Below are 17,180 nucleotides of genomic sequence, written 5' to 3'. Positions count from 1 at the left end.
TTCATTGCTGTGCCTCTGGAAAATTTTGCTCCTGTCTACTCTACATTACTATATAGGAATGGCAAATCCTTAACTCCATCTTCCACTAACTAACTAACTTTACATGACAATGCTTTTATGGAGGCACATAGGGGAAAATCATTTGCACAAGATATGGAGATGATGAGGCGTGGTTTTTTGCTTGCTTGGTTGTTTTTTAGTTATTATTTATTTAACATTACCCTTATAAGCAGTCAGTTGCAAATGACATTTCTTATTTCTTGCCTCTCCAAAGAGATATTATGAGACATGAAGCCTGTTTACTTTCTTTCAAGCATTTCTGTACTGTCTGAGACTGCCCTTTTCAACATGTCTACTTTATTCTTCCAATCATGGAAAATGATTAAAGGTTAGGCGAATCATAAATGCAAGCAAGCCACATGCTAGCCATACACAGCATGTGGGTCAGTACAGTTTCCCATGATGTGATTACAGTGTCCCATCAGAAACTTCAGCAATCTGATCTAATTGCTATCATTACCTTCTTACAAAAGCAAAACAAAATCATAAAGTCATGTCATAAAATAAGGGAACAAGCAAATTCCCAGTCTTCTGGAGCAGAAAACACTTTATTGTTGGGGTTTGAATTAAGGACTGTGATGGTTTGAAACTGTCTTTTTAATTTTTCCTTGCAAAGTTCAGAACAGAGAAAGTGAAAGAATGTAAATAAGTCACTATTGGGTGTAAGAAAGCAAAATAACGATTGTTCTAAACACTTCCATTGGATAGATAGAAATGTTTAAGAACTATTACCCAAAACAAAGTAGGCATTCGGCACATTCTGCGTTCGGCAGTGGGGGCAGTTGCTGGGCTGTCTGGCTGCTGTTTCTTCTTCTCTTCTGGCTGAAGATAACACGTACTGACCTTGGCAGCTAAGCTAACAACTTTCTGCTTAACTAACTCTGCTTCTCTGTCCAGGGGGGTCTGGGGGGGAAGCTCCTGGGAGAGAGAGGCCCCTTTGGGAGGGTCCCCTTGGGGGGAAGCAAAGGGAGATCGGTTGTGCTTTTTCTGTTGATTGTATATATTTGTGAATGTTGTGAATTTTGTATATTTGTACATATTCATTGCATTTCATTGTAGGTTTTAGACTCTGCTTGTAAATACAGCTTTTCATTTGCTTCCAGACTGAGCTAGCCTGGTTATTGTTGGTGGGGGGGAATTTCAACTCACACCGACACAAGGACACCACAAAAAACCTAAAGAGCCTGTTACTTGATAGAAGTCATCTTTGCAGTATGTCACACTATTGCTTTTGCCGTTACATATGGGCAACCTGAGCGCTTCCCTCAAGAGAATAAAATGTCACATTTCAATAACAGTTTTTCTTTTATACTGGATTACTTTTAAAGCAAATACTTGGACTTCTACTACAGAGATCTGAAATGGGTTCTAACAATATAGCCATTCAACGTGTGATAAGACACTTTTATAAATTGTACTTGATCTCGTCAAACATTTTTGCTGTTACAAATTGCTGATGTGTTTTTCCAACAACATCAAAGCTTATATGCCTGTAAAAACAATTTGTTATTGGGTAACTTTTTAAGATTTTCCTTTGCAACTTTAATGTTTAGAGTGGTCTCTGTCAAAATATTCATATTTTTAGGCAAAATTATTAATGCATAGAAAAAAAGAATCAGGCACCATAAGTAATTAAGATTGAAAGGGACCTTTAGAGGTCTTTAGTCCTTCTTCCTGCTCGGTAAAGGGTCAGATGTGAGGTCACACCAGGGTGCTTAGGGCTTTGTCCAGCCAGTTCTATTTCAAATTTATGAACAGTCTAAATAATGATCAGCGATGTGCAATGTTATTTATATTATTACCAGCAATACATAATTTGAAGCAATCTTTACCACATCGACAAATTTATGCATTCAGCATCCTTATTGAACTTTCTATGGAAAAAGAGTGTCATACTTGTTTCAGTCTTTTTACTAGTGTAGGCAGTGTAGGGCAGTCTCTGCCCTTTTACTAGTGTAAGATACAAAAAACAGTTGCCCTGACTGCCTTAAGCATCTAACTTAAGCTTCTCATTAATCAATTTTCTACGTGAAAGTAAGGTTTTGAACTTAAGCAAGGAAACAGCAAATACTTCACAAAGGTTAGAATTACATTAGACAGACATGTAAAGAAGTGCATATCATTTAAAGTCATGTGAAATCTCTCCTTGTTTTGAAGGTTTTCTATCTTCAGATATAAAGGTAGCCAATGTTTCAATTATGTACAAAAGCAAAGAAAAAAAAATTATCTAAACCTGTTAATTAATGTCAATATACAACATTAAACTGTATTTACCAAGTCATAATAAAAAGTTTAAAGCTAATCTGCATTTTGACTGAAATATTAAAAAGCTTAGTAACTCTGCCAATCCTCATTGTGAGCAAGTAGGAGCCTAGAGCCACTCTTCACACATCTTAATTCCTGCTAAATTTGCAGAAAGCAACCCCAAAAACTAAAACCGCATCACTTCACAGCTCACTCCTGACATTTTAAATCTGTGAATGTATACACATGCATTTGTAGTTTATTCATATATATCAGAGCATGCTGAACCGCAAAATTGTATCTTCTTCATTTTATGAGAAGGAGCCAACTTGAGCTAATTAGAACCTTGATGGTAATTATAATACAAATGGTATTTTTGTAGACCCTTCTATTTGCTAAAATCCTTTATTCTTCCCTTCCTCCTGAGAGCCTTCATTTAACCATCTCTATGCAAGATTTTATAAAACTAAGAAAAATGCTTGCTTTAATGTTCTCAAATATATTTTTAACCATAATAAATCTTTTCTTATGCCTCTATTCAATCATTATTGATTTTACGGTGTTTCAAGAGAATAAAAACATCCAGATTTGATTGACTACCGCTCGTGGGCCAGCATCCACAATTGTATCTGTGTTCTTTGTGCATAATTTAAATAGAAAGCAATTTGTACCTTATTATCTAGAATTTTTGTATTGACAACCTGCCAGCATAGCTATCTAAGCTGATGCTTAGACTAAGTCTAGACAGGAAGCTAAATGCTGGAAACCCAAAAATTTGTAGCCAGTACACCATATGTGCAAATAGATCATACATGCTACAAAGTGAAGCAAGCATGAAGAGAAGAGGGAATCCAACTATCACTTTGTTTTTTGAATACAAAGACAATTGATTATAGAATGGTATTTAGATGTTCAACAATTTGTGTCAACTCTGTTTAACCAAGTATCAGTGAGGACTTCACCAACCATGGATTTACCTTTAGACAAATCCCTATGTAAGAAAATTGTGATATGTGTATGGAAAATAATCTATCCTATTGCATTTCTCTCCCAGGCTGCAAATGCTCACAAACCTTTTTTTTTTTTTTTTTGCTAGTAGCTCTTGCCTGAAGAGATAAATGCCTCCACTTGTAGACATGCAGGGTCAGAAAGAATGAGTTTGTTACTACTATTGCCATGATACCATATGGCTAAACTTTCAATATCTGAGCAAGACAAAATTTGGCAAACCTTGTTGTCAAATATTACAACTTCGTAAAACAAACTTTCTGATAATTATCTATTCATCATATACATCAAAAACTGTTTGACAATCAGTAGAAATTCATCCTGTTGAGATTTAAGATAATATCTTAAAGACTAGACATCTGAATGAATATTAATTAATAAAATACCATTCTTTCTTGAAGATTATTCAGGCCCTCCAAGGTGAAGAAAATATAGGTCAAATGACCAACAACATGCAGGTAAAAATCATGATCTAAATTGAGAGTTCATTTGAACTGTTTTCACGTAGACTATCCCACAAAGTTCATTCCCTTTTGGATTCTGAAACTGAAAGCTCTATGTCCTACAACCATGAAAGAAAGCTAGAAACTAGTTCAAATATTTGATCTCTAAAAAGGCTTCAAAGTTCAAAGGCATATCCTTCCCTTGGATATTCAAGAAAAGTTGAATTTTGAAGTCTTATATATGTTGTCTCTTGAGAATATAGATTACTTTCTGCCATGTCGAATCATCAGAGGTATGAACGACTGGTATGAGAAGCAGAAACATCTTACACAACATGGGGAACAAGAGGGAAAAACACTGGAAAAGAAGGCTTCAGAGGAAATGTGCTGGTCCACAGGTACACAAATATAGTTACCTTTACACAGGAAGCAGAGGGTTTAAACATATCCAGCATGAAGCATATTACCTTGCCCTGTAAAATGATTATCTCAGGTTAGACTTCCAGATAGGGCAAGTCCAGCTTCAATTTAAAGGACAAACTGTGGTCCTTCTGCTGTCTCCTTCAGGAAATTTCCTCATGTTTGTTTTGTTTTTTGGTTTTGGTTTTGTTTGTTTTGTTGTTTTTGTTGTTTGTTTTGTTCTGTTGGGTTTGTTTTTTTTTTTTTTTTTCATTAACATATTACTTTGCATGAACACAGACAAATTTGTCCACTGGCAAAGCACCAAATCTCCTCCTTACTTCCACAGAACTGTGGAAATTCTTACTGAAACAGGTTTCGTATTTCTTTTATCATGTGCATGTAATTACACATGGTACTTTTAAAGCTGAGGCTATCATATTAACTCATGCCAAGAGGAATAATCTGCACATAGAGAAATGTCTTGCTGCATGCAAGAACTGTGTTGTTTAAAATATTGGTAAGATACCTAACTTTTCACTCTTTTTGAGCATTTTTACAAAAAGAGTTTCAAGCTTCCATTTTGAAAGTGAAAACAAACTGATTTTTTTTTTCACTTATAAATAAATGCCTAATCACTGCAATAACCCTTCTCTGTACCTGTTCAAGATTAAATTCAGTTTAGTCCAAAACATAAACATTCAGACATAGCTACAGTGTGTCAGACAAGGTATAAGTAGTGACATATACAATATCTTTTTATTTCTCTGTGCTATGAAAATTTTCCTTGATAAGTTATGAATACACATGGTTTTTCTGACACGTTGGTTCCTCAAGTCATCTTGCAGTTAATTTCTTTCCCCCTGCCCCTTTTCCTTTGTTGTTTCACAATTATAAACTTGATTACAGCAAGATGTTTATTATGTCATATTTAATTTTGTTTTCAATATAAAACTGAAAATTAATCAATTCCTTCAGCAATATATGCAGATCTATATCTTCCTAATTCTACTGGAAACTTCTTGCTAAATCCTAAGTTTCTTTTTTTCCTCACAGACTGCTGTGATTTGGGTTAATTTATGTGGATTCAAATCCACAATCAATTTTATATTTTAACAAACTTTTAAAAAGCTACTTTAAAAAGCTCCAAGAATTTTTATAGTTAGGAAGAAAGCATAGTAAGCTGCATTCATAATCAAAGTAGGGTTGTACCTTTTTGTACTAATCACTTGACTAGCTGCAATATAAACATAGTTTTTAATTGGACACAATAGAAGCAAATTTTAAGCTATGAATTATCTATCCACCATTTTAAATTAATTAAAATCTTTAATAGTTAAACTGCTTGTAGTTCTAACCTGCAGAATATCTATGGTTAGCCACCATCTCTATGCTCCAAAAAGTACACCTTTGAAAGACAAAAATTTCCTAATTTAAAGCCCAATCCCTTTGTGCTGAAACTGTCTTCTAAAGCAGTTATGCACAAATGAGGATCACCTCCAGTGTCAATTTTCTGGAGGCAAGAACTGCTCTCTACTGGGCCACAAACCTGGAGTTTGTTTTCAAAAATATTTGAAACGCTAGAGCCTTTATAACTAATAGGGAATGTATCTGTAATATTAAATTACATTCATTTGTGTAATAGCCATATGATTTTGCTTATTTGTATATCAGCATACTAGATTATTAGTATGGTATTAGATTAAGAGATATCATGGCAACCAGTGATATCAATACAGGCTGGTGGATGATGAAATTGAGGACAGTCCTGCAGAAAAGGACTTGGGGTTCTAGTGGCATGAGTCAACAATGCACGCTTGCAGCCCAGAAGGCAAATTACATCCAGGGTTGCATATAAAAAGACATGTCCAGAAGGTCTAGAGAAGGTGATGCTGCTCCTCTGCTCTGGTGAGACCTCACCTGCAGTACTGTGTCCAGCTCTCAGGCCCCCAAAACCAGAAAGACATGGACTTGCTGGAGTGCGTCCAGAGGAGGGCCACCATCAGAGGGCTGGAGCACCTCTCCTGTGAAGCGAGGCCAAAAGAATTGGTGATGTTCAACCTGGAGAAGAGGAGGCTCTGGGAAGACCTTATAGCTACATTTCAATATCTGAAGGGAACCTACAGAAAGACTGTTTAGAAAGACTTGTAGCAATAGGATGAGAGGCAATGGTTTTAAGCTTGAGCAGGGTAGACTTAGGTTGGACACAAAGAGGAAGTTCTTTACAATGAGAGTGGTAAAAGAACAGGCTGTCCAGGAATGTAGTTGAGGCCCCTTCCCTGGAGACATTCAAGATCAGACTTGATGTGGCCCTGAGCAGCCCAATCTAGTTGGAGGTGTCCCTCCTCAATGCAGGGGGGTTGGACAACATGACTGTCAAAGGCCCCTTCCAATCCAATGCAACCTGTGAATTTGTGAGTCTGTGAATGTGTTCTAGATAACCATACAACTAACATTTCTCCTAAAAGATCTCTATGTTCTTCACAATTAATGAATACTTTTTCATAACTCTGTCATGCAGACAAAGTAACAGGAAACTGTTTCTGTTCATCTTCTGGGAAAAAGAATCCACTATTTCTTCTAAGAAGATTATTGAAAATGCTTCTGAATCAAGAAAAAGGCAAAGACGGGTAAAAAAATCCCAAACCACAAAGTTCCATTAAATTGTGTTGGAATAGATAGGGATATATGTATTTTTAATATGGATACATGTATTTTTAATATGGAGAGATGTATTTCTAATACACCTATCAAAAAGCAGACATCTGATCAACAACGCCCTTTGGTTTGGATTGCTTCAGAAAAGGGTCTAATAACTACACACATTTAAACTGCTAGTTAAAATGGATGCATTTTCCTTGTAAAGTCTCCTTAGAAACACTAGAATTTTAAGCATAATCAAAACAGACAGCTGGGTCCACCCTTTATGATAATGTGCCATGCAGCTTTATTAATCTGACCTTTGGAAACAAATGAGAAATTTAATACTGCCCCACCTAATTGTTAGTGGCAGGCATTTTAGCAGTCTTTAATTTGTGCTTCACTTTAATATCTGCTTCCAGTTATGATGTAAACCTTAACAGGATCTGACACTGTTAATCATTTTCTGGTGTCTGAAGTGTTGGGAAAAGAGTGTGCTTGAAGTAAACTACAACATGACCTTAATGGATAATGAAATGCATCAACTCCTGCTGTTCTAAGAGTAAGGCAAAACTGAATACCGTAATTGTGTCTATTGACATTCGAGTGATATATAGTACTGCAATAACTGGTAGAAGGGGTGGAACTCACATTGGAGGTTATGTAAGCTCTGATTGACCTTTAAATTGCTTGCAAGAGAAATATATGCAAAAATATGTCCCTGATATATAATCAATAGCATTCTACAATATTTACAATGAATTCAGAAAGTAACTCTCTTTTAGATGGTAGTAAGGAAATTTCTCCTTAACAAGCTTCACAGGGAGTGATCCCTTTTACATTCTTAGATTTCTGTTGCTAGTATAATTAAATGAATATTCACTACATGTGAGAAATATGACACAGCCTACGGGCATTGCACTAATGTTTATATTATGTGTATTAAACAATCCAAGTACACTTCCTCATTACATTGCATTGTCTCTGAATTTAGATGAAGTCTTCAGCGCTCAAGAGCTAACTTCAGGAGCTAATTCAAATTAGTTCAAAAAGCAATCTGTGGTTTGTCTAGCTCTTTTAAGAAGAAAGAAAGAAACAAACCAAAACTAACATTACTGAAAATACACATACTCCAGAATATTTCTTCTTTAAAGTGCAAGAGTTAATATTGAAAAAAAAAAAAAACCAAGCAAGGTCAAATTGTGACTCTAAAGGAGTAAGTAAAATTTAGCAAGGTTTTAGGTGGTGATGGTTTGCCCTTCTTGTTTCTTTTGTATTGAAGACGTGTTATGAAACTAATTCAGTTTGCAGTTTGTACTGGTGATAAACATTTTCATGCATGAAAAAATTCAGAAGTGTAAAGCCGTTGGCCAGCATACATTAGGATTGTAAAATGTTACTGTACTGTTTTACCTAAAGTGTTGCTTTTTTCTCTAACAGTGTACACAACTGTAACTGATAAATGAAATTAGAAAAAGATCATCACAAATCAGAGAGAGAGATGAGATTGTGTCATAAGAGGGCACATTTGAGTATTGTTTGCTATTTTGGTGTGATTGAATTAGTGGCTGGAAGCAGAAGAAACAAATGGAAAAAACAAGTGGGTCAGAAAAATGCCAGGAGAAAAAAAACATGCTACAAAACAATATCAACATTGTTACTAAAATATGAATAGGATTCATATTTATTTTATAGCAGTAAATGAAGGAAAATGAAAAGTTACTAAGCATTTATAATATAAGATACAGAACAGTACTTTATACTAATGTCTTGATTGTGAGGAAGTCAAAAGGTATTTGACTTTGATTCTGCTGCAATAAATACAGAGTATTTAAGAAATTCTTGATAAAAATTAAATACTTAAATAGTGATATCACTGGAAGGTATGAAGCACACCAGAGACTCCAGAGTTTCATTGTTTAACAAGAGCTCCATTTGTCTTCTGAATTAAGAGGACCACATAGGTTCTGAAAGTTTCCGAACATTTACGGAATGATAGAATATGTTTTTGTCCTTTTACAGTAGCTCCCTTATGAATAGTGTAAGGAATACTTTTAGAACCCTGTCCTGAGAACCAGAAGATAAGTTACCCAACCTATCTCATGAGAACATGTGCAGAGCACATCACATTTAGACACTGCAAGTGAAGGGTAGTTGCTCATTGAATACATGGGTAAGTTTATACTGAAGCATTAATTTAGCCTTGTTTCATCCGAGCCAATCGGTATTTTCAGGAGAAACACTTTTACCATCTTATATGATGTAAGCTACAAATTAAGTAAAAAGTAATTATTTCTGAGGATTCACAATGACACAGGGTAAAAAAAAAAAAAAACACCATATGAAAACAAATAAGAAATTTAAAGAATAATAAAAGAGACAGCCAAAATAACCCACCCTGAACCACAACAGTATCCCAAAAAAAGCAGTAAGCAACTAAGCATATATATATAATCTATGTATGTATGTATATTCCAAAGCCTACTCTCTGTATGAGTATTCTTTCAGACCAATGAAATTTTCTAAGTTGAATTGTCAGTTTAAGCATAGACATGCACAGCATGGAGGAAGTTTAGTAGATTAAAAATTTCCTCAAGAGATGTTACAGACATAATCACAACAAATTTTGTGCAGCTGAGGACCAATTTAGCTGCCTGCCTGGAGATAATGGATACTTCTCCAAGTGCAGTTTATTACTTTCCTTTGGCTGTATTTGTGGGTAGCATCTTCTAAGCCTTTGAAAATTGTTTCTGTAGCTAGTCAACTAAACCAACAGCTAATTAACATGATAGGCACTCTCAATTAGCTCACTATTTTATTCCTACTTTTACTGGTTCCTCACATATATACCATAACAATGATACGCCTGGCAACAAGGGAGGGGGGAAGGGAGAGAGAGTGTCAAACAGCATAATAAATGAAATAAGCCATAAAAATCCAATTTCAGGACCCTTCTTTGTAGATAGAGGCCTCAAGTTTATAATTTCTCTAAAACGAAGTATTCGCAAATATCTTATTTCTGCACTTTAAACTGCGATCTCACAAACGTATATAATTTATACTGACTTATAAAACAAGAAAATATTTTGAACAATATATCATGGATACACTTACTACATGTAGAGATGATTCAACTTTATATTGTATTAATCCCAGAAAACTATGAATCACTAATTGGTTGAAACTAAAGCGGCTTTTTTTTCATTTTTACAGTGCACACTCTTCAAATGAAGGATGTAAATTATCATATCATCATGATCAATGCAATTGTCCTGACACAACTGCAAACAGCCACCAAATTTAGTTTGTCTTTAGATGCCCATGTGTAGCCTTAGCATGGGAGAAAGCAAAAAAAATCTGAGATTAAGGAGTACTGATACAAAAATAACTGCATTAAGAACAGGTAATTCAGGTGATATGATCAAGCATTGCTTCCAAAGGCACTAAAAAAAAGCTAGAGGTTAGATTGTCTCTTAATCGCCTCCTCTCTTCATAACTTTTACCTGTTTTTCTTTTCTCTTCTACCTTCCCTTTTTCTAAGTATCTCATAGAGTACCTCTATAAACAAATAAAATATCAAGAGACCAATCTTTGTCTCATTGTTTGCTTATCAAACTTTTAACCAAGATATTTAGATGTTCTGTTAACAGACTTTATATAACAAAAAAAAAAAATAAGCATAACATTCATAATATGGATTTCTGAACTTAACTTTCTTAACACAAGGCTGTTTCTTCAGCCTGGATATCCTATATCATGTAGTGTTTAGCTACTGGCACAGAATAAGGTGCAGTGAAAGTCTAAAAACCACAAATAGTAGTTTTGCAAGGCAGCCCGCTAAAGACACAATTATTTTGTGCATAAATTGGAATCACATCCACTTACAGATTTAGGTAATGGAAAGGGAAAAACTAAAGTGATGGTTCTGATGTTTCACTGAGTTACAATAAGCATATATAGCTGAGGACACAAACTGAGTGAAAAGCTGTGTAGCCCATCCCATCCAGAACACAACAGTCATCCTTGTTTATCTCAAGTAGACTTCCAAAAATAGTAATTTACATATTTCTACATTTCATCTGCCTTTTCAGGATGTATTTTTGTGATTTAAAATACTAAAAGTACTCGGCAAACAATACATTTGGATATTTTTTTACAAACAATGGATGCTAGATCTGTGACAATTAAAAGAATCTCCATTTTTGCAAAATAATTATCACTTACCTTTATTTCTTGAGCTTTCCTGATTCTTTTCCTGCTGCAATTAAAAGTAGAAAAATATATTATTTACAGAATTAGTTACCACAAAAAGCATAGATAAACATATCCAAGAGAGTCATTCTAGTTCTTCCTCCTTCTTGCTCCAAGATAAAATCTGTTATACTTTGCCTACTGCAGAAAGATTCCTATATAATCTAGTTTTAAATCCCCCCCAGTATTTTACACAGTTTTTTTTTCCAGTGACACTGATGATGCACTGAAACACATTGTCCAAAGAGGCCATGCAGTCTCTGTAACTTTACCTCTGTCTACGGAGATGCTCACAATTCATCTGAACAAGATTCTGTACAACCTAATGTAATTTTGAAGTTAGATCTACTTTAAGTAACTGGTTGGAATAGGTAACTGTAGAGGTCACTGTGAGTCTAAATTTTTCCATGATATGTGTTTCATAACCTAGTAAGCCCTGAAGCACTATGTAACTGTTGTATGTTTCATCCTGAATGAAACTTTGACAAAATCCACTCAACTACAAACAATATTTTTTCCTTATTTTTCCTGACTTGCTTGCATCACAGTGAACACAGAAAACATTTCACCCTCAAAGCAAAACAAAGACATCTTCTCTTGCTTCAGCAGTCTTCCAGTATTCTCTATTTTTAACTTTGTTTTAATGTGCTGCCTAAAGTATTTCAATATTCCAATTTAGAATTGGCTAGAACTAAAGATTTTTTTTAAATACATCAGCTCTATAACTGCATCAGCAACACCAAACATACTGACATACTTAAAAATAACATTTATTAAAAAAAAAAAAAGAAGTATGAGGCAGCTGATTCACAGTCAACAATTTTTTTCACAATGATCATCCTAGTTGTTCATTCCAAGCCACCTGTCTTTTCCCATAGCATGGTTACCTAGTTATTTATCACTTTGGGGTTTCTTTAAATAGCACTGTATTATTTTTCTGTTAAAATCCATTTAAAAATAACATTAAAATATGTAGGAGAAAGCAGGAAAAGATTCCTTCTACTAAGAGGACAGCACACAAAAATGGATGTAAACATCCATGTTTAAAAAACAAACAGCTGATAAATCTTCTGAATTGCTTTTTTGAATAAGCAGAACAAGTCACTCTCACACCTACATCCAGAAGATTAAACAGGAGCAAGTTGTTCATGGAGTAAGAGATTTTATATTTTTTGTTACACAAAACCATGTATCTTTTACGTCTTGAAGACTAAACTTTTGTATCTATTACTTCTTACCAAGTCTGTTTGACACATTGTTCATATAAGTCTTTTAGTTATTATTTATGAGGAGGAGGAACAGAGAGCAGAGAGACTAAGGAAAAAATAAGAATTAGCAGCTGGGAACACTCTGCAATCTAAACCATTCTATGACTGACCAGTACTACATCATCTGCACATAGCATGAAACTACTCCCAGGTAACTGAAAATCTCACAGTGGTGGATATTTCTTCCATATTCCTGTTAAAACAGTAACTGTTGTAAAATCTTTATACATATTAATCTAGTACGAATACCAACACTGTAACTGCAATTATATCAACCATGTTTGTATGTATGAACTTATTTCATATATGCCATGGGTCATAACTAGTTTAAGCAAACATTTGAGAGTTTCTGCAGTAAAAGATAAGTGCTTTTGAGGCTGATATTATAATGATCCACCAAATCTAAGTATGTGGCACAGAAAAAAGGAGAACAGACACAGCAAAAGATACCACAAGCACAATGATACCTGAGGCCCTTGGATGACACGTAGGTCTTTTAGATGGAACATAATAGCTCCATTATGAACTGAACATAAAGTGGCTAAACTGAGCAACCTGATACAATGCTCACTATAGGCCAGCAGAACAACTTGAAAACCACAGGCAGAAGGGCCAGGCAAAAACTTTGAATCAAATTAGTTAGTTAATTCCTGAGAAAGTATCACATTTAATAGATGACAAATTAACTGGTTGTTACCAGGAACTGGGACAGCTATTACATCTATCTGGAGGACACCTTAAAGGTACCAGCACAACCTCTTAGGCTGACCCACTTATTTCCAGTTCAAGTCAAAGTATTTGGCTTTCCTCTGCTCTGCTTTCGTCCCCTGCAGATCTCTGAATCCCTTCCATAAAAGTGTAACAAAGTGCTTTTTCGATCAGCCATATATTATACTAACAGGGTATTAGTCTCAAAAATTGTAAATATTTACAGAACATATTTGTTATTCAGAAATTCTGAAAAAGGTACTCGCTTTAAACATGTTAAGTGTGTTGACTTATTGCCACTAAGCTAATGAAGTGGAATCACATCAGAAATTGCTTATGAAAAAAACCCCACAACATTTATTTTGAATTGAACTCCAAATATTTAAGCTACTAAAATTTATAATTTTTCTGGTTTAAGCTAACCAGTGTAATACTTTGTTGTAAACATCAACCATTTCCAGCCTCAAGCTTCCTATAAATATACATTCTGATAACGGTTTACAAAGCTTTTTACCTTTTCTAATTCAACTTTTCTTCAACAGTTTCTGAATAATTAAGCGCTGCTCAAGTTAGTTATTTATTATTTGAGCAAGTAGTTATTAAGCCACTTTTCCCAGTTATATTACATGTTTCATATGCTAAAATATTGAATGAAAACCCACCTGAAAATTAATGGTATGTTTATATAGTAACTTTTGAGCAGCATGCATCTTAAATGCTTTACTTTCCATATATAAAACATTACGATGCCTTACTAAAGAACCTTTCCTTGCATATACCTACACATACTCACTAAACACATTAGTTTATGTGAGAATGAACACAGTATGTGAGAATGAACACAGTAAACATTTTGCTGCATAATCTGATATTCCGTGTCAGGTAAACACCGAATCAGTTGTCTTCAATGCCATGATAAAACCTGTAAGAATTTACTTAAGGCTATAATCTGTCCCCAAAATTTCAAACTCTAGTATTAAATATTAGTTGCTCAAAACTATGATCTTTGCCTTGTGTACTGCAATTCTTAAAATTTTTGATTCTTTATAAAGTTTATGCCAAGAGAAATGACATAAGGGACTAGCTAAATGCAAAAAAACTTCTAACTTTCTTTTTATACTCTTTAATTGGAACACAGAGAGGGTGTTTGTTTTATTGGGTTCTTTTCCTCTTCCCTTTCTTGCAATACAGGGTGCATTTTTAACATTATATAACCTACTCATAACAAAGAGTCTAGTGATTACAATTCACAGCACTGTTTTATTCTATCTTTATAAGACAAATATTTATTATTATGGTGCTCTTATCAGTTTAACTTAGTCTTAAACGTGTCCAGATTGTACATACAAATCTACAGAAAAAAATTAATGTCTACAGCAATACATATGTTTTCCAATAATATACCTTTCAATAGCATTTTTCCCAGTTACCATGCAAATAATTACATAATAAGACTTATCACCTATCTTTGTCTAAGTAATAAAGAAAGATACGACATGAAACTACTTCTGTGCATTCATATTGCTGTTTAAAATCTAGCAAGACGATCTGAAACTGATGAAAAGAAAGCCATATTGATAATACAAGCTTATGTTATAATTCAGAGGGACATAGAAATGTTTAGTTACCACTAACTTAAACGAGGGCATCTAATCCACAAACATCTAAAATGTACTATTTCAACTTTCCTCACTTTGTAAAATAATACAGGCAGTGTTGTAATACCTGTGTAAGACCTGCAAACTGGTCTTACAAATTTAAGTCAATGACTTTTTTTCTTGTTTCAAAATAGAGAAATACTGATCAGATGTAAAATGTTTCTTAAGTATAATGAATGATATTTCCTGAAATACAGGATATGACATGACAGGCTGAATGTACAAGTAACTCTAAATGTGTAAAATTTTCATGCCATTTTGATCTTCACACTATAATAAACCTAAAACAATAGTTTTAGTATTGCTTAAATTCTTTGATGTTTCTTTTTAAATTAGAGTCAGCATTTCATTTGGAAGAGCTATTGAGTACTTTCTTCTAATCTTCACAAAGGAGAATCTGCTTTTCTTTTATATCTGTTTAGAAGTCTGAGAATGAAACTTAAACAGGCCAGTATAAACTCAATGGAATCTTATTCAAATCTCATCTGTAAGGTTTTAGAGACAAGATGTAGCCTAGTTATTTTAGCATTCAGATGTAGGAATTTATAGGCTCCATGAACAGTTTGGTCCCATGAAGCACACTAGATTTTTTTTCCCTTCCTTTAGGTTACAATTAGAAAAAAGGAATTTTTTTCCAACAAAGCTGCAAAGCCTGTAATGTCTTCTGCTTACACTACAGTAAGTAGATTCTGAAGACTTAACCTAAGCATTGATTACTAGATCAGAGTAGCAATGTAGGAAAGCAATTTTAAAACCTAAATCTTGGTATCAAAGGATAAAAGGACAAGAAAGATTTTTTTTCGGGAGAACAGAGTGCAACAAGCTCAGCAAAGTTCAGAGAGGAAAGGAAATGATACAAATAACATTTTAAAGTTTAAAAAAAAAGAGGCTTTCTTTTTAAAAATAAACGAATTCTATATAAATATTATGGTGTAGAGGAGGCAGACTTACTTTTGCACAGATTTGTGTTATTTTTCTCTTGTATTACATTATGATATAAAAATAATTGAAGAAAATAGATATATCTGCCGTTAAATAACACTGGAATCATAACAATACAATATCGTGTTTTATGTAATCTATTGTGTCATCTGTAGGCAGAAAAAAAAATCATTTTGCATCCCAGGATATTCTTTCTGCTTCAATATAGCAAAACAGGTTTGGATTTAACAGCCTCCAACCAAATTAATTAGACAAGTTGCATGGCTTTGAATGGGTTTGTATTGCACCATATTGTCTCAGCCTGATTAAATGTATTGATGCAGAACATATTAGAAGTGTAAATAAACTTTTTCTAGTGTCCAACAAAGATAATTCAATGTAAACTTCTCAAAGCACAGTGAATGAAAGTGAGGTAGATGTCAAATTTTCTGCTGTGTTTGTGAACTAAGAAAGATCATGGATGGCTGACCACACAAATCACTCTTCTGGCAAATTGTATGTTATAAACTATTTGCAATATATATATCAAACGAGAATCTGTAAAGAAACATTTAAATATACACCTTGCTTCTGCAAAGTATTAAAAGCTCCAGTTCCAGTACAATTTTTTCTTTGTCTTGGCATACAAACAGTATCACTACCTATTTAAAACATCCTAACATTTTGACACTATCTTTGTTTAGAAATCATATGTTTGAAAAATACTGTTGGCATAGTATCAAATTTTATTTAGAAAAAGCGACTCATAACAGCATTAAGTGGAGTAGAGCAGAATAGTCAAGGAAGACTCTTAATGTACAGGGATTCCAAAGAGGGTACACAGCAAGTAATAAAAAAAGACAAGAGCTGATCTGTAAAGGTAGATAATATTCTAGGGCTAAGAAATCCATCAGCCATTTTAGAAACAGTAAAGCTGATTTCTCAGTCCCATTTAAATATCTATCATCTTTATATTCTGTATCATCCCTTTCTGAAAAAAGACTTGGTACTTACAGACCATGTACACTGCACACAGAAGCATGCTAACTTCTACTTAATTCTGTGTGTTTCAAAAGACAAACTGCATAGTTGTATTGCATGTAGAACCTCACTCATCTCTCTTGCTGTATCATCTGCTGAGGATCTGGGTATGTGTACGACAGCATGGGCTAGCGATAAGGAGGAGAAGCTTTGTTTTTGTCTTGCAAAAATCAAGCAAAGTCCATTTTTCCGTGCTGGCTGTATTTAAAAAGTTGCTACTGAATAAATGGAATTCTTAAAATAAACAAAGAGCTAATTAGTCTGAAACATATGGCAAATTGTCACTGATATGTGACAAAAATTAAAATAATTTAATAAACATAAACCACTAATTACAGAAACTCAGATGAAAGAGGGAGTGCAGCCTTATTTGTTTAACATTTTATAATGAAAATTTATCATTAGTCATATCATAAAGTATAGTTAAAATGCAGAAAATTATTCTTGTGTTCATTACTGCTAATGTTCATCCTGCAGTAGGGGTTCTTTGTTTCTATATAGTAACTTAAATAATTAAAGGAATAGTTGATATTAAATAC

At 34.0% G+C, this 17,180-nt stretch overlaps 1 protein-coding gene across 3 annotated transcripts in view; it reads right to left on the bottom strand.

Annotated features, from left to right (window-relative positions):
• The window catches only part of FSTL5 (follistatin like 5), a 226,324-nt gene that overhangs the window by 195,594 nt on the left and 13,550 nt on the right, over nt 1–17,180 (bottom strand). For 2 of the 3 annotated variants that reach the window (XM_054383006.1, XM_054383007.1), the window contains exon 2: nt 11,019–11,049. In XM_054383006.1, the coding sequence (XP_054238981.1) occupies nt 11,019–11,049 (31 nt within the window). Of the gene's footprint in view, nt 1–11,018; nt 11,053–17,180 lie in introns of all 3 variants that reach the window. The other variant, XM_054383005.1, reaches the window with a different exon arrangement.

Source organism: Indicator indicator, chromosome 8 (genome assembly GCF_027791375.1).
Source record: "Indicator indicator isolate 239-I01 chromosome 8, UM_Iind_1.1, whole genome shotgun sequence".
Taxonomy (NCBI): Eukaryota; Metazoa; Chordata; class Aves; order Piciformes; family Indicatoridae; genus Indicator; species Indicator indicator.
Note: the sequence above shows the minus strand (reverse complement) of the source record. Positions and strands in the feature narration are given on the sequence as shown.